At 37.3% G+C, this 24,794-nt stretch overlaps 1 protein-coding gene and 1 long non-coding RNA gene across 14 annotated transcripts in view; both read left to right on the plus strand.

Annotated features, from left to right (window-relative positions):
- The window catches only part of LOC114537829 (dystrophin-like), a 68,784-nt gene that overhangs the window by 35,507 nt on the left and 8,483 nt on the right, over nt 1–24,794 (plus strand). For 6 of the 12 annotated variants that reach the window (XM_028558929.1, XM_028558932.1, XM_028558936.1 and 3 more), the window contains 5 exons: nt 195–349; nt 22,442–22,628; nt 23,323–23,652; nt 24,114–24,335; nt 24,477–24,602. In XM_028558929.1, coding sequence (XP_028414730.1) covers nt 195–349; nt 22,442–22,628; nt 23,323–23,652; nt 24,114–24,335; nt 24,477–24,602 — 1,020 coding nt within the window. Of the gene's footprint in view, nt 1–194; nt 350–825; nt 1,013–1,690; nt 2,021–2,515; nt 2,738–2,878; nt 3,005–3,517; nt 3,747–4,346; nt 4,408–4,853; nt 4,916–5,340; nt 5,416–5,543; nt 5,749–6,092; nt 6,179–6,260; nt 6,341–6,466; nt 6,545–6,868; nt 7,148–7,407; nt 7,614–7,769; nt 7,827–8,188; nt 8,364–8,865; nt 8,891–9,320; nt 9,416–9,555; nt 9,767–10,131; nt 10,337–10,446; nt 10,729–21,812; nt 21,968–22,441; nt 22,629–23,322; nt 23,653–24,113; nt 24,336–24,476; nt 24,603–24,794 lie in introns of those variants that run through there. The other 6 variants (XM_028558934.1, XM_028558938.1, XM_028558933.1 and 3 more) reach the window with 5 other exon arrangements.
- Nucleotides 14,834–19,619, plus strand: LOC114537834. Of its 2 annotated transcripts, XR_003688645.1 has the most exons (5): nt 14,834–15,137; nt 15,303–15,424; nt 16,011–16,120; nt 19,238–19,313; nt 19,588–19,619. It is a non-coding gene; the product is annotated as an uncharacterized LOC114537834 (long non-coding RNA). The 2 variants fall into 2 exon arrangements; XR_003688644.1 differs by lacking the exons at nt 19,238–19,313; nt 19,588–19,619 and having other exon boundaries at nt 16,011–16,440.

The raw sequence follows: 24,794 nt of genomic DNA on the forward strand, positions 1-24,794 counted from the left end.
CTTACTGGATCTCTAGGAAGAACAGTTTAGAACTGATAGAGCTATCCAGTATAAATAAAGTTAGTTTAGTTTAGGTTTCCTCCTGTAGTAACACTGGATCAATAAGAGATGATCCTTACTGGACCTCTAGGAAGAACAGTTTAGAACTGATAGAGCTATCCAGTATAAACGGAGTTCTCTTTTGCATTCCCCAGAGCTTCCGTGAGGAGGTAGAAAGCTGGCGTCCTCGGGTGGATAGATTGAACGATCTGGGTGAAGAATTGATACGAGAATTCCCTGAACATAATCCAAGCGACATCAGGTTAACCTCACATCGCGATACTCAACGCTATAACAAGCTTTCCTCACGGTAAGTTCCCAAGAGCAAGACGTGCATTTGACCATCAGTGTTGGTTCAGTAACCGAGTAGCAAGAGCATTGCACCGGCATCGCAAAAGCGTAGGTTCGATTCCTGCCGGAGGACTTATAGTTGACTCATTTTTCCATCAACTGTTTCTGGCTTGATAATTTGAACTGTGTATAATACCACTCGAAATTAAGACCTTTTAAACCTCTACAATTTACCGACATCGAGTGAAGTGCTAAAAATCATAATTGATTTACCCTAACCCACCAATGTTGATTACAATTGTATAGAAAACTTTGAATTTCAAATCTAAGACAGCGTTCATAAATTCAGGGTCTTAGATAGAGAGCAGATAAAAGGTTTAAGTGTTCGAAGATTTCTAGTATAATTACATTTGTGGTAGCTGGGACCCAAAGATAATCTCAATTGCTGTAAATTCTACTGTAATATTGACCACAAACATAACTATTTTATTTCAGTTGTGATGAGAGAAAGGATAAATTACAAGAAATGCTGACCCGTCTTGTGCAATTCCATGAAAACATGATATCAGCGCTAACGTGGCTCACTTCGGCTGAGTCTAAGATCGCAGAGCTGGATAGCGCCGTAGACGCGGCCGCTACAGAGGAACAACCAGATCTGAGCTCGCTAAAGGACGAATTGAAGGTACTCTTGTAGATCCATGATGTCCTTAGAAATAATTATGAATAAACCCCTTAAATTTAACTATATACTCTACTATGACCAGGGAGCAGCGTGGCAGCGTCTTCAAACAACTTAGCATCATTTAGGCAGTTGTTATACCACATTTGATGTTATATACTCCACTATATTATCAAGTTTCCAATGTAAACTTACAGGGCTACATCAGAGAATAAATTTTGTGACTAGTTTTGAACTAAATTGATAAGACTTTTTTGACTAAATTGATAAGACTTCGGCCGCAATTCTCAATACTTCTTGGCTTCAAATTTGGTGAGAAAAAAGCTTTATAAATACTCAACAAAATATGTCTTGCACAAAAGATTTGAAGCTTGCACACGGCAAAAACGAATCGTCTGAATTAATAACCTTGTGTATACTTTAAGCCTCAAAATGGCCATTTCACAGCTGTCAGATGTGTATGATGAGCTGTCAAAAGATTGCAGAATGCGTATTTAGAAGAAAAATTGAACTTTTTAAAGTTATTCAATAGTTTTCGCTTTGATAGCGATACAGAAATGCACAATTGCGAACCAGTGATTAGATTTCCGGCTTGAAACTTCATAAACACCAATTTCTGCGGTAAATTACACTCTATTCCCGCTCTAGGTAAAATATATTCTATTCTGCAATCAATTCTAGGCTTTGGAAGGTGATATTAATTCACATCAAGAGACATTCGCCTCTCTCAATGAAAATGGTCACGTGGTTATGGCCGATCTCGCCCCAGGCGAGGTGCTCACTGCACTGCAATCTAAACTGGATGATATGAACGATCGTTGGAATAGCTTGAATGCGCGGTCAGTTGATGTTGGCGATAAACTGGATGGTGGGGCGACGGAATGGCGCCAATTGTTCCTGGACTTACAAGAGATTGTTGACTGGATTGAACGAGCGATACAGCAGCTGGAGGCTCAGAAACCAGTTGGGAATGACCTCGAGACTGTTAATGTACAGAATGATGCTCACCAGGTTAGACGCTTTAAGATTGAAGTTTGTTTCATTAGAGAGAGGTGTTGGTATCAGAGAGGGATGTCTGTATTAGAGAGATGTCTGTATTAGAGAGATGTCTGTATTAGAGAGATGTCTGTATTAGAGAGATGTCTGTATTAGAGAGATGTCTGTATTAGAGAGATGTCTGTATTAGAGAGATGTCTGTATTAGAGAAAGGTGTCTGTATTAGAGATGTGTCTGTATTAGAGAGAGGTGTCTGTATTAGAGAGGTGTCTGTATTAGAGAGGTGCCTGTATTAAAGAGGTGCCTGTATTAAAGAGGTGTCTGTATTAGAGAGATGTCTGCATTAGAGAAATGTCGGTATTAGAGAGATGTCTGTATTAGAGAGGTGTCTGTATTAGAGAGATGTCTGTATTAGAGAGATGTCTGTATTAGAAAGATGTCTGTATTAGAAAGGCAGATGTACTGTATGTAGATACATTATGGACTAAATCCTACCGTTGATCCACTAAGGCATTCAAGAACAAGATGAACATGCAACGTTTGGTCATCGACCGCGCTTTGGAGTCGGGAAAACGTCATTTAGAGACTCATGACACAGCACACCCAGCCTCACCATCGCGGGCTCATCTTGCTGATAACCTTCGCGTTCAACTCAGTGCAATCAGAGACCGCTGGCCAAAACTCGCCAAGAACAGCGACGCTTGGCAGAAGACATTGGACGAAGCTTTACGGGTATAAAATACTAAATAATTTAAGAATTAAGCATCAATAGTAAACCTTGTTTGGTTTTCGAGGGGTGATTTTCTAGCTCATCTACAGTAAGTCACTTTTGATGAAGTCTTGTGTTCATTTTCTCAAATTCCAACCTTTCAGTTGCTAAACCTTCTCGAGAAGAACATGCGAGATCTTGATGGAAAACTCCAGGAAGCTGAGAATTACAGCAATCAATGGAAACCAGTTACGATCGAGGTTGTCCAGGACCAGTCTGATAATATGAAGGTACTGTATTTTAAATTATAGCTCTATCAGTTCTAAACTGTTCTTCCTAGAGGTCCAGTAAGAATCATCTCTTATTGATCCAGTGTTACTACAGGAGGAAACCTAAACTAAACTAACTTTATTTATACTGGATAGTTCTATCAGTTCTAAACTGTTCTTCCTAGAGATCCAGTAAGGATCATCTCTTATTGATCCAGTGTTACTACAGGAGGAAACCTAAACTAAACTAACTTTATTTATACTGGATAGTTCTATCAGTTCTAAACTGTTCTTCCTAGAGGTCCAGTAAGGATCATCTCTTATTGATCCAGTGTTACTACAGGAGGAAACCTAAACTAAACTAACTTTATTTATACTGGATAGTTCTATCAGTTCTAAACTGTTCTTCCTAGAGGTCCAGTAAGGATCATCTCTTATTGATCCAGTGTTACTACAGGAGGAAACCTAAACTAAACTAACTCTATTTATACTGGATAGCTCTATCGAATGTAACCATTCTCTTGTAATTTCTAGCGTTTCCACACGATCGTTTCCCCATTACAAGGCATGTTTGATGATGTAGATGGCGTGGAGAATAACTTGCGACGATGCAATGTGATTCTACCGTCGCCCTGGCAAAACCGTCTTGATGATCTTCACAGACGTTGGAAGGAACTTCAAATGAAGATGTTGAATCGGGAAAACACGATTCAAGAAAATATCACTGAATATGATATGAACATCACGCAAGAACCTCTGCAAGGTAATCACTGCGAAAATTTGCGTTGACAGTGTTGTATTGTGGTGTACTTTGGTGTACTATGATGTACGTTGATGTACTTTAATGTACTGTGATGTGCTGTGAGGGAATGTGTTGAACTTTGTGGTACTGTGATGTACCGTGACGTACTGTGGTGTATAGCGATGTACTGTGATGTACTGTCGTACGGAAATGTATACTATGATGTACTGCGATGTACTGCAATGTAGTGTAATGTACCGTGATGTACAGCGATGTACCATGAAATACTGCCATGTACTGTTATGCACTAAGATGTACATTGATGTACTGTAATGTACTTTAATGTACTGTGTTATACTGTGAGGTAATGTTGTGTATAGCGATATTTACCGTGAAATACTGCCATATACTGTGATGTACTACGATGTACTTTGATGTACTGTAATATACTGCGATGTAGGTTGTTGTACTGTGATGTACTGTGTTGTACTTCGCTGTATCGCACTGTCTTCCACTGTCTAGGTTGATAAAACTATCTGACAGTGTTTAACACCCCACAACGTTTTAACACAATAGTCCTAGGGATGGTTTTCAATATCTTATCCTTTATTTCATCAACAGCGAGTGTCGTTCGTCCTTGGGAGAGAGCCATATCTGCAAACAAGGTCCCCTATTATATCAAGTAAGTTTGTAGCGAACATTAAGAATATTATTCAACACTTTGATAAAATAGTTTTCCCACGAGAATAATATTTAATGAACGGCTTCAACAATCTCATAATTTGAAGCCAGTTGTTCGAAAGGCGTTTAGCTTAAACGGTGGATAGGTTCAAAATGGAAAACAAAATTATCTATTTATTGAACAACTGAGCTGAAATATTTCGATGTAAATAGTTTAATTGTCAATGGAAGTACATATTTAATGCATAAGAAGCAGGTTGAGTCATTCACAAGATCTATGAGAGTATTTTTAAACTTTGGCTTATCCACCGTTTAAGCTAAACGCCTTTGGAACAACCGGCCCCAGGTCAATGCTTCTCAGATTCACAATTTGTTTATGTGTTTATATTTGTGTTTATTTGCGTTTACCGAAATATTTGTGTATATCTGTGTATTTGTGTTTCCCAGTCACAAAACGGAAACTACCCAATGGGATCATCCGAAAATGACGGATCTTTTCCATCAATTAAGTAAGTATACGTCACAACAATGTACAGTATGACTTCGATAACATCCACCCAGACCTGATACGAACAATCTCTGTAAATTAAAACGCTTTTCAATCGATTTTTCGCAAAGAAAAATCTATCCATATTCAATGCTTCTTTTTATAAGTCATCAAGAAAATACATATCGTTTACAGGGCCGTAGCTAGTCCGCTTGATTGGGGGGTGTATATTCATATATTCATGTTTATATAACGTAGGAACAATAGCGTACAAAAGAAATCAGTCGGGCATAAGACGAATATATGAATATACACCCCCCCAATTAAGCTTCTAGCTACGTTCCTGATCGTTTATCATCGTGAATCATTAGACCCAACCAGATACGAATTGCTAATTGCTTGTACGATGAAAAAGTTGCTAATAATAATCCGGTTTTTATTGTTTAGCGGAGTTGAATGATATTAGATGGAGCGCTTATAGAACAGCTATGAAACTCAGATGTATCCAGAAAGCCGCTGGCCGTAAGTTACGCCGTATTCATTTCCTAACTAAACTTATCAGAATATAGTGTTTATTTAGCGCTGGAAGTTCAGTTTATTTCTTTCGGATCTTTTTCCTTCAAAACTCATTGGCTTGTTCTTTTCTTCAGTGGATATGGTAGAGAAGAATGTTGTAGTTGAAGCATTAGAACGTCACAATATGCATGGTTCTCATGAGGATATTATTGGTGTTTCCGAGATGGTCAAAGTGTTGACTTTCATCTTCGATAAACTGGATATGAAAGAGAAGGAAGCCATTGATATTCCGTTGTCCATTGATCTCAGTCTTAACTGGCTGTTGAATGTTTATGACAGGTAGTTACATCGCAGTCAATCAGACTTCTTTCTAATAAAGACGTCTCTCTAATAATGACATCTCTCTAATACAGACATCTCTCTAATACAGACACCTCTCTAATACAGACACCTCTCTAATACAGACATCTCTCTAATACAGGCATCTCTCTAATACAGACATCCCTCTAATACAGACATCTCTCTAATACAGACATCTCTCTAATACAGACATCTCTCTAATACAGACATCTCTCTAATACAGACATCTTTCTAATACAGACATCTCTCTCTAATACAGACATCTCTCTCTAATACAGACATCTCTCTCTAATACAGACATCTCTCTAATACAATATTTTTAGTGGTCGTATTGGGAAGATCCGTGAACTCTCTTTCAAAGTTGGCTTGATCAGCATGTCTCAAGGACCCCTGGACGAAAAATACAGATGTAAATATCCCACCTTGAACGAAATAAGATTTACTATGTCGCCCGCTAAATAAAATTGACATTGTTAAATATTTTCTTTCAGATCTATTCTCTCTCGTGTCTGATTCTTCCAACCATGTCTCGCCAAAGAAACTTGGGCTGTTACTACATGACCAACTTCAGGCATGTTTCTCTTTCTTGTTCCATTTATCACCAGTCAAGTCTATAGATATAGTATAATTCAGCGTTATTTTTTAATTCATATTCTATATACTGTATTGGCTAAAAAAATTATCGATATCCGTTTAGATCCCAAAACAACTGGGCGAAGCGGCAGCCTTCGGTGGCAGCAATATCGAACCAAGTGTGCGAAGCTGTTTTGAACGAGTAAGTTTTAGCAACCATAAAATTTTAACTAAACTGTTCTTCCTAGAGGTCCAGTAAGGATCATCTCTTATTGATCCAGTGTTACTACAGGAGGAAACCTAAACTAAACTAACTTTATTTACACTGGATAGCTCCATCAGTTCTAAACTGTTCTTCCTAGAGGTCCAGTAAGGATCATCTCTTATTGATCCAGTGTTACTACAGGAGGAAACCTAAACTAAACTAACTTTATTTATACTGGATAGCTCTATCAGTTCTAAACTGTTCTTCCTAGAGGTTCAGTATGGATCATCTCTTATTGATGTGTGTTCTTTTTATTCCTAGGCAAAGAAACCCGACTCCATCACTTGTCAACAATTCCTGGACTGGCTTGAAAAGGAGCCTCAAAGCGTCATCTGGATCCCAACTCTTCATCGTCTTGCCAGCGCTGAAAGTGTTAAACACGAATCGAAATGCCAGATCTGTAAAGAATACCCAATAGTTGGACTTCGCTTCAGATGTTTGAAATGCTTCAACTATGATGTCTGCCAAAGCTGTTTCTTCTCTGGTCGAACCTCTCGTAATCACTACGTGACACATCCAATGCATCAATACTGCCTTTCGGTAAAATGTGTGAAAATATATATAGTTAACGACTGTGTTTTTGTGTAATTTGCCAAAGATATAAAACTTTCACGAAATATTTTAACCCAAATATCAAACGGCGAATATATAAGAGAAAATATTATCCTTGTGTTTGGTCGAAAGCACAGCAAATCAGTTTGAGTTTTGGGCTTTTGAAAACAATTCAGTAGGATTATCTTTCAAGAATCCTCAGATGTCGTTAAAGGCATTTTTCATTGTTATTTTCGATGTGTTTTTAGACAACCGGCCCGGAGGATGTGAAGGACTTTTTCAAAGTCGTAAAGAACAAGGTGAAGCCACGGAAATACAAGAATAAACCGCCAAAACATCTTGGTTATCTTCCAGTACAGACAGTAATGGAGGGAACGAACCTGGAAACACCTCAGTCACCACCCCCGAGTCATAATCAGGACATGCATAACAAGTTGGGCATGTTTGCTAACAGGTATTGTAAAGAATGGCGACATTGATTCCACGTGGGGGTACCGGTCGGGATCTTTGGTATAAGAGCGCTCCAGTTGCTCTGATCTCTATTATAGCTTTCTCGTTTCAAAACATATAGTGATTTCTGCGAATAAGAGTGTTTTTAAATCTCTTTCAGACTCGCTGATTTGGAAGGCAGTGGGAGTTTCAAGACACCTCAGAAGAAAGGAAAGAGGTAGGGATATGTAGGGATGTGTAGGGATGTAGAAAATACCCCCAAATGTACATAGGAAACAACCGAGCTATCAGAAACTGTCGCCAACACTTCGGGCATTTCTGAAAATATGCACTCCCAAGATTAACCTTGTAACTTTCGGTGTTAAAAAATGACCTAAATTAATCGCAATTAATTAATACTGTAGACATATAACTCCATTTCTTTCTCTTGATTTGACTAAATTTTGTTGTTATATATTCTTTCAAACAAAATACAGTAATATACTAACTATAAGATTATTATTTCTTCTAAACGTAAGATCTAAAATGTTTCTACATTAATGGTACTCTAACTTAAATGTGATTCCGTTTAACTTTCAGTAAAAGCAGCAACGATGATTTTGATGAGCATAAAATTATCGCGCGTTATTGTAAGAGGTGTGTTTGTCTCCTAAATAAACGTAAAATTAAAATAAATAATTGTATGCTAAAACCTACCCTAATCATCAAATTATAGTACTTGATGATATATTATCTGATGATATAAAAAATAAGTTTATAGTATTTATGCTCCGAACATTCTATCAGTTTTAAACTGTTCTTCCTAGAGGTCCCGTAAGGATCATCTCTTATTGACCCAGTGTTACTACAGGAGGAAACCTAAACTAAACTAACTTTATTTATACTGGATAACTCTATCAGTTCTAAACTGTTCTTCCTAGAGATCCAGTAAGGATCATTCCACAAAGCTCTCCTTTCAAGAACATAGATATATGTATTAAATTTGATATCAAAATTCAACATTAAAAAATGATAAACCCATAATAACTCTGCATGGAGTTAAAATCCTAGCCTATTGGCTTTAGTTCTGCTGCTATGCCACGAACAAGCTTTTTATACAAAATATTTCACCAAATGCAGCCAATTATATTGTATGTCGTAACCCAACCGCAAATGAGAACCTATTGCAAATTTCTATATTAGGTTATCCTATCCGAAAAAACGCTTTTACGAAATTGTATTCTATCGCTAATATTTGATTTGTATGTGTTTTCTAGCCTTGAGCCAGGAACGCCTGCTAATGTAAGTGTTGATCAAGAAATGGCATTTATTTTGTTCAAAATTCGTCTACATTTATGTATTTCTCTGTACATAAAGTCTAGATTTCCCGTGCATTTTATATAAGATTTTGTTTAACTGAGAATGCTATTAAAAGACATATACTACGCTGTTTCAAATAGGCTGTAAATATTTTTAATCGCAGTTGCCAAATGTGGCCTACTTTAGTATTTTACTCTGTCTAATGTCAGATGATTTTACTCATCAGTGGAAGAGTACTGTCAGTTAATAAGTTAACAAAACTATCTGTCAGTGTCTCTTGTTAACCCATTAGCTTGCAATGCACCCAGATGTGACCTACTTTAGTATTTTATTCTATCTAATGTCAGATGATTTTACTCATCAGTGGAGTACTGTCAGTTAATGAGTTAATCGTTATGTATTTTTAATTTAGCAGCCGCGAAGCCCGACTCAAATTCTGATGGAATTGGCCCAGGAAGAAAAAGAAGATTTGGACAAGACGATCACTGATCTTCAAGATGAAAACAAGTAGGAAAGAAACTATTTTATGTGCCCGAAAAGTCCATATTTAACAGAAAGGCCGATTTGCTGCCTCTAGAAAACCGTGCTGTGATAATCGCTAAGAAAATTAACGTGAACTTTTCTAAATATTTTTCATTTTCTCATAGAACCCTAATGGAAGAACTCAGCCAGTTAAAATCGTTGACGACGAGTCGCGACGATCCTCACTCGGGACAAGATCGTGAGAATGACGTCATGAACGAGATCAAGTTGCTACGTCAGCACAGATCACGTCATGAATCACGTGTCAAAGTGTTGGAGGATCACAATCGGCAATTGCAACAACAGTTGACGAAGCTGAAACAATTGCTTGAACAGGTAAATATTGATTGGTCTTCCTAGAGGTCCAGTAAGGATCATCTCTTATTGATCCAGTGTTACTACAGGAGGAAACCTAAACTAAACTAACTTTATTTATACTGGATAGCTCTATCAGTTCTAGACTGTTACTCCTAGAGGTCCAGTAAGGATCATCTCTTATTGATCCAGTGTTACTACAGGAGGAAACCTCAACTAAACTAACTTTATTTATACTGGATAGCTCTATCACTTCTAAACTGTTCTTCCTAGAGATCCAGTAAGGATCATCTCTTATTGATCCAGTGTTACTACAGGAGAAAACCTAAACTAAACTAACTTTATTTATACTGGATAACTCTATCAATTCTAAACTTTATTCCCAGCCGTCTGAAAGATCAGGATCGCGAATGACTCCAGCGTCCTCATCTGGTTCAGTCAAGAAACCTGGTTACCATGGTGACGCCACGGCAAGCGATAGTGACAACGATGGTGAAAGAAAACCGCTGGTCACAGGTTCTCGAGGTATACAAGACCCTGAGCTACGTGACGTCATGGATAAAATAAACACGTCCTTTCCGCATGATGGAGGTATGTCATTCACGTGATCACAAAGTTCAGAGACTTTTACTGGTCTCACTAACCAAACATTAGGCAAATTATTTCATGGCAAATCTAATCATATCGTCTCCATATTTTAGGATCGCACGGAGACTCCTCAAAGCAACCATTAATGGGCGAAGAACGATGATTTGACTTTGGAAAATATTTACACAGTTTAGTTAGGATTTAAGGCAATACGCGATTTTTAATCTTACGTTTCTGTCTGACTCTGTTCAATGTTTGTACTAACAATATATAGATATTCTGGTGTTAATGTTCTGATATAACCTGCTTAAGATGTAAGACGTATAAAATTTTCAATGTTTTAAGATGTAACTCCTTTATAATCTTGTTTTTATAATAAATGTTTGCATATTTAATTGCCTGTATAGCTCTATCAGTTCTAAACTGTTCTTCCTAGAGGTCCAGTAAGGATCATTTCTTATTGATCCAGTGTTACTACAGGAGGAAACCTGAACTAAACTAACTTTATTTACACTGGATAGTTCTATCAGTTCTAAACTGTTCTTCCTAGAGGTCCAGTAAGGATCATCTCTTATTGATCCAGTCTTACTACAGGAGGAAACCTAAACTAAACTAACTTTATTTATACTGGATAGCTCTATCAGTTCTAAACTGTTCTTCCTAGAGGTCCAGTAAGGATCATCTCTTATTGATCCAGTGTTACTACAGGAGGAAACGTAAACTAAACTAACTTTATTTATACTGGATAGTTCTATCAGTTCTAAACTGTTCTTCCTAGAGGTCTAGTAAGGATCATCTCTTATTGATCCAGTGTTACTACAGGAGGAAACGTAAACTAAACTAACTTTATTTATACTGGATAGTTCTATCAGTTCTAAACTGTTCTTCCTAGAGGTCCAGTAAGGATCATCTCTTATTGATCCAGTGTTACTACAGGAGGAAACGTAAACTAAACTAACTTTATTTATACTGGATAGTTCTATCAGTTCTAAACTGTTCTTCCTAGAGGTCTAGTAAGGATCATCTCTTATTGATCCAGTGTTACTACAGGAGGAAACTTACCTAAACTGTGAATCCACAATCTTCGTTCTTACTTGAGGAAACATCATGGTAGAGATGAACAGGTGCCATTATCAATGTTGAAATCTAACATCAGAAATATTCCCTGCATCGCATGCTCTGAAATATCGTAACTTTACCAGGTTTCATTTTATGTCTCCTCCCAGAAATATTTATCCTTCTAGGAAAGTTGAATTTTTTAATCCAAACTGCAGTTAATAGAAACTAATAACTCTGATCCAACATGGTCAATATTTAATCAAATTTTTTTACTCATGCACCTACCTATTGTTTGAATTCTTTTATTTGATGTTTCATTTTAAACCTTCCTCAATGAAAATATCTATTTCATATATTTGTCATTGTTCTTTAACATATAATTCCAAGAACTGACTCAAATTCAATCACAAAAATACAAATCAGTATATGTCTGACAATCAACTTAGAATGCTACAATCAATTTCTATAACTTTGTGAAAATCTTATAGTTCATTTCAATTGTTCATAATATGTTAGGAGTTTTCACTTAATACCTTACATATTGTTCACACAACAATAGCAGTGTGCCAGTATCTTGCTTCAGACATTTCTGGAAGTTCTTCCCAAGAATAACTTTCAAAGTTGAAACATTCAACTACTTTCAGCTCTCGTCGCTTATGATATCCTCCCAGGACTACAATGTTCTTTTCAATACCAACTGCAGTACATCCATACCTTTTACATCTCATTGGTGGCAGCATGTGACTTTGTTCTGTCTTGACATTGTAAATGATAACTGTATCTAAATACTTGCCATGTTTGTCAAGGCCACCAATAACAACAATGTTGTCTCCCCATCTCACAGTTGCCATGAGACTCACTTCATATGGCAGTGGTGACAACTGTTTCAGCTCATTCTTCTTTATATTGTACAATACAACACTGCTGAGGTTGTCGTCGTAATTGTCAGTTGTAGTTCCACCAACTATCAACAAGTTATCATCAAATATTTCAATGCTGTGACCTTGTCTTGGTTCTGGCATTCTTGATAAGGTCTTCACAGTATAGGGAGGAACAAGCTGGACTGCTCTGATCAAGTCAGATACACCATTTCTCTTTTCACCTCCAGAGACTATCAACTGATCATTATACAGCACACTGCTGTGGTTTTCCAACTTATCAGGTAGTTTAACAGGACAGTCACTCCACTGTGTTGTGAGATTAGGGTTTGGGTCAATATTCATTCTAATCATTTCATCAACAAAGCCAGACCCACCACAGTAACCCCCAGCTATAGTCATATGATTGTTATAAATAAATGAAGTCGCTCCAAAACGGTTCTTTGGCATTGATTGTAATGGTGACCATGTTCTTTGACGCCAGTTAAACATCTCTACAGAGTTAGTTCCTACACCTCCAGCAACAATTATATTTTCCTTATCTTCACTTGGTCTATTTCTTACCTTTCTTGTGTTTTCTTCTTTCTTGCCCTCCATCGTGATAAGAACGTCCTTCATTTCATCAAAAGCTCTGACCAAAGTTGTTTTCAATCCTTTGACTTCGTTGTTAACCGCTTCGAGTTTTCCTTCCATATCTGCTTTTATATCTGCCGTGTTTTTCTCCATATTATTCACAACAGTGGCAACATTTTTTTCCAAATTTGTTATTTTAGTTGCAATCGTTACATTATTATTTTCGATATTCGCGATTCTTTCCTCCATATCTGCCAACGTTTTGGTCATTTCTCCGCACGAGTGACACTTCAACTTTCGGAATTCACAAACTTCACTTTCATGGTGAATAAGATCACGCTTGTTGACAATTAAACCACAGCCTTGGTTTGTACAAACGGCTGGTGTATATCCACATGTATCTTCATGGCGGTCAAGATGCTGCACTTCTACAACTTCTTGACAACCTCTGTCGATGTAAACGCAACGAATTTTCGATTCATTTAAAAAATCTTTTACCATTCGTGGTGCTTCGGCCAAAGTCTCTACGGTCAGTTCATCAGCACACGTTGGACATGTTTGAGAATTTTCCAGATGTTTCGTAATACAACAACGGCAAAAAGAATGCTGGTTTCTCGAACACATAACTGGCTTTTTCAAGACATTTAAGCAAATCTGGCAACGGAAATTCCGATCGATTTTGTTCACGAACCTTTCTTCATCGTAGCCTTGTATATATGAAGCCATATTTCACGTCGTTCTTGTGTCGTAATAATAAAGCAAGTTCTGTGTTGTTTCTCGCTCTGTAGTATAAACCTCGCTGTATAGACTGAATATAGATACAGTGTTCGTTCTTAGAGAAGTCTGCGTTTGTATTTTCTCGAAATCTTCTCCAAAATGATCAGTTTATGAAGACAAATATCTCTTCCTTATAAAGTATTTGCATAAGGCGCCTCCTTTTCTGTCAGGACTCAGGAATTCCTGGAATTTGCTGCGGTGTTTCCAAAAATGAATTTGAAAATGTCTCGAGCCGAGAGAGAGAGCTGGTGCCGAATCAAATGTTCTTCTGAAGTCTGATATTTTCAGTTTATTTTCAGGAAAATAACACGAGAAATGTTATTTTCCAGTAATTTAAGTCCACTCTAAAAGCTTTAACTTTTTCTATTAAAATGCGAAATTTACACTTTCAAATGTGCTAACGATGCTGCGATAGTTTTAAAGCTGGATTACAGTCGCTTCTACGCATGTTCGAGCTTTGTTTACATCTTTTGTTATGGTTTTAATCCCTTTCATTTGCACAACATTTTTGTTTCGAGAAACTAAATTAAAATCACATCCTTCAAACCTAAACTAAACTAACTTTATTTATTCTAGATAGCTCTATCAGTTCTAAACTGTTCTTCCTAGAGGTCCAGTAAGGATCATCTCTTATTGATCCAGTTATACTACAGGTGGAAACCTAAACTAAACTAACTTTATTTATACTGGATAGCTCTATCAGTTCTAAACTGTTCTTCCTAGAGGTCCAGTAAGGATCATCTCTTATTGATCCAGTGTTACTACAGGAGGAAACATAAACTAAACTAACTTTATTTATATTGGATAGTTCTATCAGTTCTAAACTGTTCTTCCTAGAGGTCCAGTAAGGATCATCTCTTATTGATCCAGTGTTACTACAGGAGGAAACTTACCTAAACTGTGAATCCAGAATCTTCATTGTTACTTGACGTACCAAGCAATTCCAAGGCACAATTTAACCTTCTGTAGTCCCCCCTTCTCCATCACCCCTCCCTAAAAGTCTTATAATATATCTCACCCTCCTAATCTTTTATTAATTACTCCATCAATGGTCAGGTGATCTCGCGCTCATATTTCAGCCAATCAGCGCTCAGAAAGTTTGTGAAAATAGAAATCCATTCTGCAGTGTTTAATCGATTATATCTTTTATCATTCTTGATGAAACCATTCAAAATTTTGCGATTATGTTTAGTTATAAGAACTATAGCTGTGATAGAAATTTGAAACCGAAATGAAGTATATTTCACGAGATATTAAGTTGTTTCAATCGAGAAATGGATTTTTATATGACAACTAGTCCTACTAGTCCTTTTCCGCCATATCAGATCAGCTTGAATATAAAACCCTGCTCTTTCTAACACCAGGGTTTCTTTAATAATCCATATTTTTCATACTCTCTCATCTCAGACAAGCAAAGTTTCTTCTTTGTTTATTGTAAAACTTGCAAGAAACTAACACGAGGAAAATTGCGATGTCGATGTTCAAATTGCAAGGAAGGAAGCTTTGTTCTATCACAGGTATTTACTGTTTCCTTATAAACAACTTGTAAAACATCTGCAGCAGATTTATATTTAGACTTTGTAAAATGTTGACATTGTTACAACTTGTTTACAAGCTTGCTTTGAAAGTTTTTGAATGTCAACAAACATCTTGTTTACACAATATTTATGGTTTCTTGCAAGGGTCCAAATGGTTGGGATGATGTATTGATCAAAGGCCGCATGCAGGGATAATGTGAATCCAATACAAACTGTCAGGGAAAAACAGCTCTAAGTTATTCACCTATCACACCTAAAATACAATAGTAAGCCACATCTGGGTGCATTGCAAGCTAATGGGTTAACAAGAGACACTGACAGATAGTTTTGTTAACTTATTAACTGACAGTACTCTTCCACTGATGAGTAAAATCATCTGACATTAGACAGAGTAAAATACTAAAGTAGGTCACATCTGGGTGCATTGCAAGCTAATGGGTTAACAAGAGACACTGACTGATAGTTTTGTTAACTTATTAACTGACAGTACTCTTCCACTGATGAGTAAAATCATCTGACATTAGACAGAGTAAAATACTAAAGTAGGTCACATCTGGGTGCATTGCAAGCTAATGGGTTAACAAGAGACACTGACAGATAGTTTTGTTAACTTATTAACTGACAGTACTCTTCCACTGATGAGTAAAATCATCTGACATTAGACAGAGTAAAATACTAAAGTAGGTCACATCTGGGTGCATTGCAAGCTAATGGGTTAACAAGAGACACTAACAGATAGTTTTGTTAACTCATTAACTGACAGTATTCTTCCACTGATGAGTAAAATCATGAATGCAGACAATTCATACCAGGTTGTTGAAAAAAAATTTAAAACTTCTAGTTCTTTCATAGGAATTTTATTTCAAATGTGGGGAACATCATGGTAGAGATGAACAGGCGCCATTATCAATGTTGAAATCTAACATCAGAAATATTCCCTGCATCACATGCTCTGAATCATCGTAAGTTTACCCTTTCATTTTATGTCTCCTCCCAGAAATATTTATGCTTCTAGAAAAGTTGAATTTTTCAAATCCAAACCACAGTTAATAGAAACTAATAACTCTGATCCAACATGGTCAAAATATTTAATCAAATTTTTTCACTCATGCACCTACCTATTGTTTGAATTCTTTTATTTGATCTACAAATCAGTATATGTCTGACAATCAACTTAGAATGCTAGTTATGCTACAATCTATTTCCATAACTTTGTGAAAATCTTATAGTTCATTTCAATTGTTCATAATATGTTAGGAGTTTTCACTTAATACCTTACATATTGTTCACACAACAACAGCAGTGTGCCGCCATCTTGCTTCAGACATTTCTGGAAGTTCTTCCCAAGAATACCTTTCAAAGTTGAAACCTTCAACTGACTTCAGGTATCTTCCCTTACCCCACCCTCCCAGGACTACAATGTTGTTTTCAATAACAACTGCAGTACATCCCTTCCTCTTACATCTCATTGGTGGCAGCATGTGACTTTGTTCTGTCTTGACATTGTAAATGATAACTGTATCTAATGCCTTGCCATGTTTGTCAGCGCCACCAATAACAACAATGTTGTCTCCCCATCTCACAGTTGCCATATCACTCACTTCATACGGCAGTAGTGACAACTGTCTCAGCTCATTCTTTATATTGTACAGTACGACACTGCTGAGGCTGTCTTTGTAATTGTCAGTTGTTCTTCCACCAACTATCAACAAATTATCATCAAATATTTCCATCCTGTGATATTGTCTTGGTTCTGGCATTCTTGATAAGGTCTTCACAGTATAGGGAGGAACAAGCTGGACTGATCTGATCAAGTCAGATGAACCATTTCCATTACCACCTCCAGAGACTATCAACTGATCATTATACAGCACACTGCTGTGGTTTTCCAACTTATCAGGTAGTTTAACAGGACAGTCACTCCAGTGTGTTGAGAGATCAGAGTTTGGGTCAACATTCATTCTAATCATATCATCAACAATGTCAGACCCACCACAACCCCCAGCTATAGTCATATGATTGTTATAAATAAATGAAGTCGCTCCATAACGATTCTTTGCATTGATTGTAATGGCGACCATTTTCTTTCGCGCCAGTTAAACATCTCTACAGACTTAGTTCCTCCACCTCCAGGAACAATTATATTCTCCTATCACCACTTGGTCTATTTCTTACTTTTCTTGAGTTTTCTTCTATCTTGCCCTCCATCGTGATAAGAACGTCCTTCATTTCATCAAAAGCTCTGACCAAAGCTGTTTTCAATCCATCGACTTTGTTGTTAACCGCTTCGTGTTTTCCTTCCATATCTGCTTTTAATCTGCTTTTAAATCTGCCGTGTTTTTCTCCATATTATTCGCAACAGTGGCAACATTTTTCTCTAAATTTGTTATTTTAGTTTCAATTGTTGCATTATTCTTCGCCATTCTTTCCTCCATATCTGCCAAAGTTTTGGTTATTTCTCCGCACGAGTGACACTTCAACTTTCGGAATTCACAGACTTCACTTTCATGGTGAATAAGATCACGCTTGTTGACAATTAAACCACAGCCTTGGTTTGTACAAACGGCTGGTGTATATCCACATGTATCTTCATGGCGGTCAAGATGCTGTACTTCTACAACTTCTTGACAACCTCTGTCGATGTAAACGCAACGAATTTTCGATTCATTTAAAAAATCTTGTACAATTCGTGGTGCTTCGGCCAAAGTCTCTACGGTCAGTTCATCAGCACACGTTGGACATGTTTGAGAATTTTCCAGATGTTTCGTAATACAACAACGGCAAAAAGAATGCTGGTTTTCGAACACATAACCGGCTCTTTCAAGACATTGAAGCAAATCTGACAGAGGAAATTTCGATCGATTTGGTTCACAAACCTTTCTTCATCGTAGCCTTGTATATATGAAGCCATATTTCACGTCGTTCTTGTGTCGTAATAATAAAGCAAGTTCTGTGTTGTTTGTCGCTCTGTAGTATAAACCTCGCTGTATAGACTGAATATAGATACAGTGTTCGTTCTTGAAGATGTCTGTGTTTGTATTTTCTAAATTCTCAAATCGCTACGGCAAAATTATCTGTTGAGAAGCGCAAGAGAAATATCTCTTCCGTGAGTGTTTAAAGAGTGTTTTGTGAACAGGAATTTGTGGTATTAAAAAATTATATTATTATTATTGTCTCCTGACAAAAGCTCAGCATCTCCTATTGAAATACTGACTTGCAATTGGTTGTGTTTATGTTGGTAGGAATTTCTTGTTTCATTATATGGAAATGAATTCGAAGAAAATGATGCTTTATACCAAGAAATAGTTTGTATTTTATATTTTTATACCAAGATGAAGAAGTGTTTGTATTTTCTGAAAATCTTCTCCAAAATGATCAGTTTATGTCTTTATGAAGACAAATATCTCTTCCTTATAAAGTGTTTGCATAAAATGCGTCATTTGCTGTGCGGAATTCCTGGAATTTGCTGCGGTGTTTCCACAAATAAATCTCAAAATATCTCGAGCTGAGAGGGAGAACTGGGACTGGAGTATAACGCACTGAGCTATGTATGCTAAGTGAATGGGTTCAAACTGCATGGTCCAGGCTTATAAACCTAGATTTTTCCTAATCGATTCGTGTCAGATGATTTTACTCATCAGTGGAAGAGTACTGTCAGTTAATAAGTTAACAAAACTATCTGTCAGTGTCTCTTGTTAACCCATTAGCTTGCAATGCACCCAGATGCGATTCTTCTTAGAAGTCCAGTAAGGATCATCTCTTATTGATCCAGTGTTACTACAGGGGAAACCTAAACTTAACTAACTTTATTTATACTGGATAGTTCTATCAGTTCTAAACTGTTCTCCCTAGAGGTCCAGTAAGGATCATCTCTTATTGATCCAATGTTACTACAGGAGGAAACCTGAACTAAACTAACTTTATTTATACTGGATAGCTCTATCAGTTCTAAACTGTTCTTCCTAGAGGTCCAGTAAGGATCATCTCTTATTGACCCAGTGTTACTACAGGAGGAAACCTAACCCAACCTGTGAATCCACAATTTTCATTGTTACTTGACGTACCCCTGCAATTCCAAGGCACGTGGACAACATGGCTGGTGCAGGTGAACAAGAATTATCTCAAATGTCTTGCGAAGATTTCACCGAATTCAAGGTCAGAAAATAACACGATCGCTAAACAAAATGCATTTTCCTAAAGACCAATTCTTCGATTCCATGTTATAACTAATATTTTAGTGTTTGTTTGTTTTTGATCCTCAAAAAACGAGCCGATAAAATTCATAATATGATGGTCTAAATTGTTGCATAATATGCTCAAATATATTCGTCGTTTGCCTGTAAATGTTCAATCTTACAAGACGAAGGAAAATATTTGAGTGTCTCTGATATTCACACGACCTGAAAGCGTATTTCTGTTTACTTTCTAGGAAGCTTTGAAGGTTTTGAGGTTACTCGATGAAAATTTTTATAGTTTTAATAAAAGTGTCCCAACCACATCGTTTGCTGGGGAAATAAACGCTGAAAATAAATGTAAAGAATTATATACAGAGGTGAGGTTGTTTTTCACTGTATTTCCTTTTGTATGCTTTGACCTCTCGTTGTTGACCATTACACTGAGCAAGAGACACTGACAGATAGTTTTGTTAACTTATTAACTGACAGTACTCTTCCACTGATGAGTAAAATCATCTGACATTAGACAGAGTAAAATACTAAAATAGGTCACACCTGGGTGCATTGCAAGCTAATGGGTTAACAAGAGACACTGACAGATAGTTTTGTTAACTTATTAACTGACAGTACTCTTCCACTGATGAGTAAAATCATCTGGCATTAGACAGAGTAAAATACTGAAGTAGGTCACATCTGGGTGCATTGCAAGCTAATGGGTTAACAAGAGACACTGACAGATAGTTTTGTTAACTTATTAACTGACAGTACTCTTCCACTGATGAGTAAAATCATCTGGCATTAGACAGAGTAAAATACTGAAGTAGGTCACATCTGGGTGCATTGCAAGCTAATGGGTTAACAAGAGACACTGACAGATAGTTTTGTTAACTTAATAACTGACAATACTCTTCCACTGATGAGTAAAATCATCTGACATTAGACAGAGTGAAATACTAAAGTAGGTCACATCTGGGTGCATTGCAAGCTAATGGGTTAACAAGAGACACTGACAGATAGTTTTGTTAACTTTGCTTTGTTACAGACGAGAAAACGACACCATGGCCTAAATTTGACAAGGCAGTTTCTGAATTACACGACTAGCTGTCTCTGGTTGAGGATGTTATCAAAAATCAAAGAATTATGCTGGGAAATGTTGATGAAATGCAGAGACTAACGAACAAGCAAAAACAGGTGCATTATAACGTGTTGATAAGTAATTATTTGTTTAAGTAACTATTATGGGTTGATTATAAGTTTGTTTACAATTATATTAACACTAATACTCTGCTTACTAGACCGAAATATACGACAAAATTATTCAAATGTTAGGCTCACATTATAACTGTATAGAAACACAGGGAAAATGAATCTATTCCTTTTACAAAAAGATTTTGTACGAATATTATAATTCGATTCAATCACAAATTCTCATTACATCGCTTCGCTTGTCAATTTCGGCGGGAAAATTCCCGCGTTTTTATACAGTTATAGAAACACGCTTCTCGACCAATCAGCAGGCGCGTACTATAAATATTATGTTATAATATGTTCTGTTTCTTAAGTCTGTTGAGGATGAACTCCGTGGAAAACAATATCTTCTCAATGATATCTCGGAGATGAGCTTCAAGCTGGAGGAGGAGACTGAGAACGAGTCGCATAAGAACATATTACGTCACCAGATCCAGTCCCTCAAGGAACACTGGCATAACGTCCAGCAACAGTCGAACGACTGGTTGAACAGGATTAATTTGATGTGGGATCTTTGGAGGCAATATGAACAGATTAAGAACGAGCTTGAAGCATGGCTTGCTAAAGCTGAGGAGAGATTGAATAACGCAGAACGAACCACTGGAAATACTGTCGCTGAACTTGAAGATCTTCTCCAGGAACATAAAGTGAGTTGGTTTCCTCCTGTAGTAACACTGGATCAATAAGAGATGATCCTTACTGGACCTCTAGGAAGAACAGTTTAGAACTGATAGAGCTATCCAGTATAAATAAAGTTAGTTTAAATTAGGTTTCCTCCTGTAGTAACACTGGATCAATAAGAGATGATCCTTACTGGACCTCTAGGAAGAACAGTTTAGAACTGATAGAACTATCCACTATAAATAAAGTTAGTTTAGTTTAGGTTTCCGCCTGTAGTAACACTGGATCAATAAGAGATGATCCTTACTGGACCTCTAGGAAGAACAGTTTAGAACTGATAGAGCTATCCAGTATAAATAAAGTTAGTTTAGTTTAGGTTTCCTCCTGTAGTAACACTGGATCAATAAGAGATGATCCTTACTGGATCTCTAGGAAGAACAGTGTAGAACTGATAGAGTTATCCAGTATAAATAAAGTTAGTTTAGTTTAGGTTTCCTCCTGTAGTAACACTGGATCAATAAGAGATGATCCTTACTGGACCTTTAGGAAGAACAGTTTAGAACTGATAGAGCTATCCAGTATAAACGGAGTTCTCTTTTGCATTCCCCAGAGCTTCCGTGAGGAGGTGGAAAGCTGGCGTCCTCGGGTGGATAGATTGAACGATCTGGGTGAAGAATTGATACGAGAATTCCCTGAACATAATCCAAGCGACATCAGGTTAACCTCACATCGCGATACTCAACGCTATAACAAGCTTTCTTCACGGTAAGATCCCTAGAGCAAGACGTGCATTTGACCATCAGTGTTGGTTTAGTAACCGAGTAGCAAGAGCATTGCACCGGCATCGCAAAAGCGTAGGTTCGATTCCTGCTGGAGGACCTATAGTTGACTCATTTTTCCATCAACTGTTCCTGGCTTGAATTTGAAGTGGGTATAATTCCACTCGAAATTAAGACCCTTTAAACCTCTAGAATTTACCTGCACCGAGTGAAGTGCCAAAAATCATAATTGATTTACCCTAACTGACCAATGTTGATTACAATTGTATAGAAAACTTTGAATTTCAAGTCTAAGACAGCAATCATAAATTCAGGGTCTTAGATGGAGAGCAGATTAAAGGTTTAAGCGTTGAGATATTTCTAGTATAATCACATTTGTAGTACCTGGGACGCAAAGATAATCTCAATTGCTGTAAAATCTGCTGTAGTGTTAACCACAAACATAACTGTTTTATTTCAGTTGTGACGAAAGAAAGGATAAATTACAAGAAATGCTGACCCGTCTTGTACAATTCCATGAAAACATGATATCAGCTCTGACGTGGCTTACTTCAGCTGAGTCTAAGATCGCTGAGCTGGACAGCGCCGTAGACGCGGCCGCTACAGAGGAACAACCAGATCTGAGCTCGCTAAAGGACGAATTGAAGGTACTCTTGTAGATCCATGATGCCTGTGGAGATAATTATGAATTAGCCTCTCAAATTTAACTATATCCTGCACTATATTACCAAGTTTCCAACGTTTACTTAGGAAGGCCACATGATAAAAAAAAATAATGCGACTAGTTTGAACTACTTAGCATCAAATGTGGTATAACAACTGCCTAAATTAAACAAAACACTTCTCGACGTTTCGACCTGAGGGCCTTCGTCAGGAAAGTTAGTTTTGAACTAAATTGATAAGACTTTTTGTGACTAAATTGATAACTCTTTGGCCGCAATTCTCAATACTTCTTGGCTTCAAACTTGGTGAGAAAACCGCTGCATAAATACTCAACAAAATATGTCTTGCACAAAAGATTTGAAGCTTGCACACGGCAAAAACGAATCGTCTGAATTAATAACCTTGTGTATACTTTAAGCCTCAAAATGGCCATTTCACAGCTGTCAGATGTGTATGATGAGCTGTCAAAAGATTGCAGAATGCGTATTCAGAAGAAAAACTGAACTTTTTAAAGTTATTCAATAGTTTTCTCTTTGATAGCGATACAGAAATGCACAATCGTGAACCAGTGTTTATAGATTTTCGGCTTGAAACTTCATAAACACCAAAAATACAGCGGTAAATTACACTCTATTCCCGCTCTAGGTAAAATATATTCTATTCTGCAATCAATTCTAGGCCCTGGAAGGTGATATTAATTCGCATCAAGAGACATTCGCCTCTCTGAATGAAAATGGTCACGTGGTTATGGCCGATCTCGCCCCAGGCGAGGTGCTCACTGCACTGCAATCTAAACTGGATGATATGAACGATCGTTGGAATAGCTTGAATGCGCGGTCAGTTGATGTTGGCGATAAACTGGATGGCGGGGCGACAGAATGGCGGCAATTGTTCTTGGACCTACAAGAAATTGTTGACTGGATTGAACGAGCGATACAGCAGCTGGAGGCTCAGAAACCAGTTGGGAATGATCTCGAGACTGTTAATGTACAGAATGATGCTCACCAGGTTAGACGCTTAAAGATTGAAGTTTGTTTCATTAGAGAGAGGTGTTGGTATTAGAGAGGGGTGTCAGTATTAGAGAGAGGGGTCGGTATTAGAAAGGTGTCTGTATTAGAGAGATGTCTGTATTAGAGAGATGTCTGTATTAGAAAAGTGTCTGTATTAGAGAGGTGTTTGTATTAGAGAGATGTCTGTATTAGAGAGATGTCTGTATTAGAGAGATGTCTGTATCAGAGAGGTGTTTGTATTAAAGAGATGTCTGTATTATAGAGAGATGTCTGTATTAGAGAGATGTTTGTATTAGAGAGATGTCTGTATCAGAGAGATGTCTGTATTAGAGAGATGTCTGTATTAGAGAGATGTCTGTATTAGAGAGATGTCTGTATTAGAGAGATGTCTGTATTAGAGAGACAGATGTACTGTATGTAGATACATTATGGACTAAATCCTACCGTTGATCCACTAAGGCATTCAAGAACAAGATGAACATGCAACGTTTGGTCATCGACCGTGCTTTGGAGTCGGGAAAACGTCATTTAGAGACTCATGACACAGCACACCCAGCCTCGCCATCGCGGGCTCATCTTGCTGATAACCTTCGCGTTCAACTCAGTGCAATCAGAGACCGCTGGCCAAAACTCGCCAAGAACAGCGACGCTTGGCAGAAGACATTGGACGAAGCTTTACGGGTATAAAATACTAAATAATTTAAGAATTAAGTATCAATAGTAAACCTTGTTTGGTTTTCGAGGGGCGATTTTCTAGCTCATCTACAGTAAGTCACTTTTGATGAAGTCTTGTGTTCATTTTCTCAAATTCCAACCTTTCAGTTGCTTAATCTTCTCGAGAAGAACATGCGAGATCTTGATGGAAAACTGCAGGAAGCTGAGAATTACAGCAATCAATGGAAACCTGTTACGATCGAGGTTGTTCAGGACCAGTCTGATAATATGAAGGTACTGTAGTTTGAATTATAGTTCTATCAGTTCTAAACTGTTCTTCCTAGAGGTCCAGTAAGGATCATCTCTTATTGATCCAGTGTTACTACAGGAGGAAACCTAAACTAAACTAACTTTATTTATACTGGATATCTCTATCAGTTCTAAACTGTTCTTCCTAGAGGTCCAGTAACGATCATCTCTTATTGA

The sequence above is a fragment of the Dendronephthya gigantea genome, unplaced genomic scaffold (genome assembly GCF_004324835.1).
Source record: "Dendronephthya gigantea isolate DGI-Jeju-01 unplaced genomic scaffold, DenGig_1.0 000165F, whole genome shotgun sequence".
Taxonomy (NCBI): Eukaryota; Metazoa; Cnidaria; class Anthozoa; order Malacalcyonacea; family Nephtheidae; genus Dendronephthya; species Dendronephthya gigantea.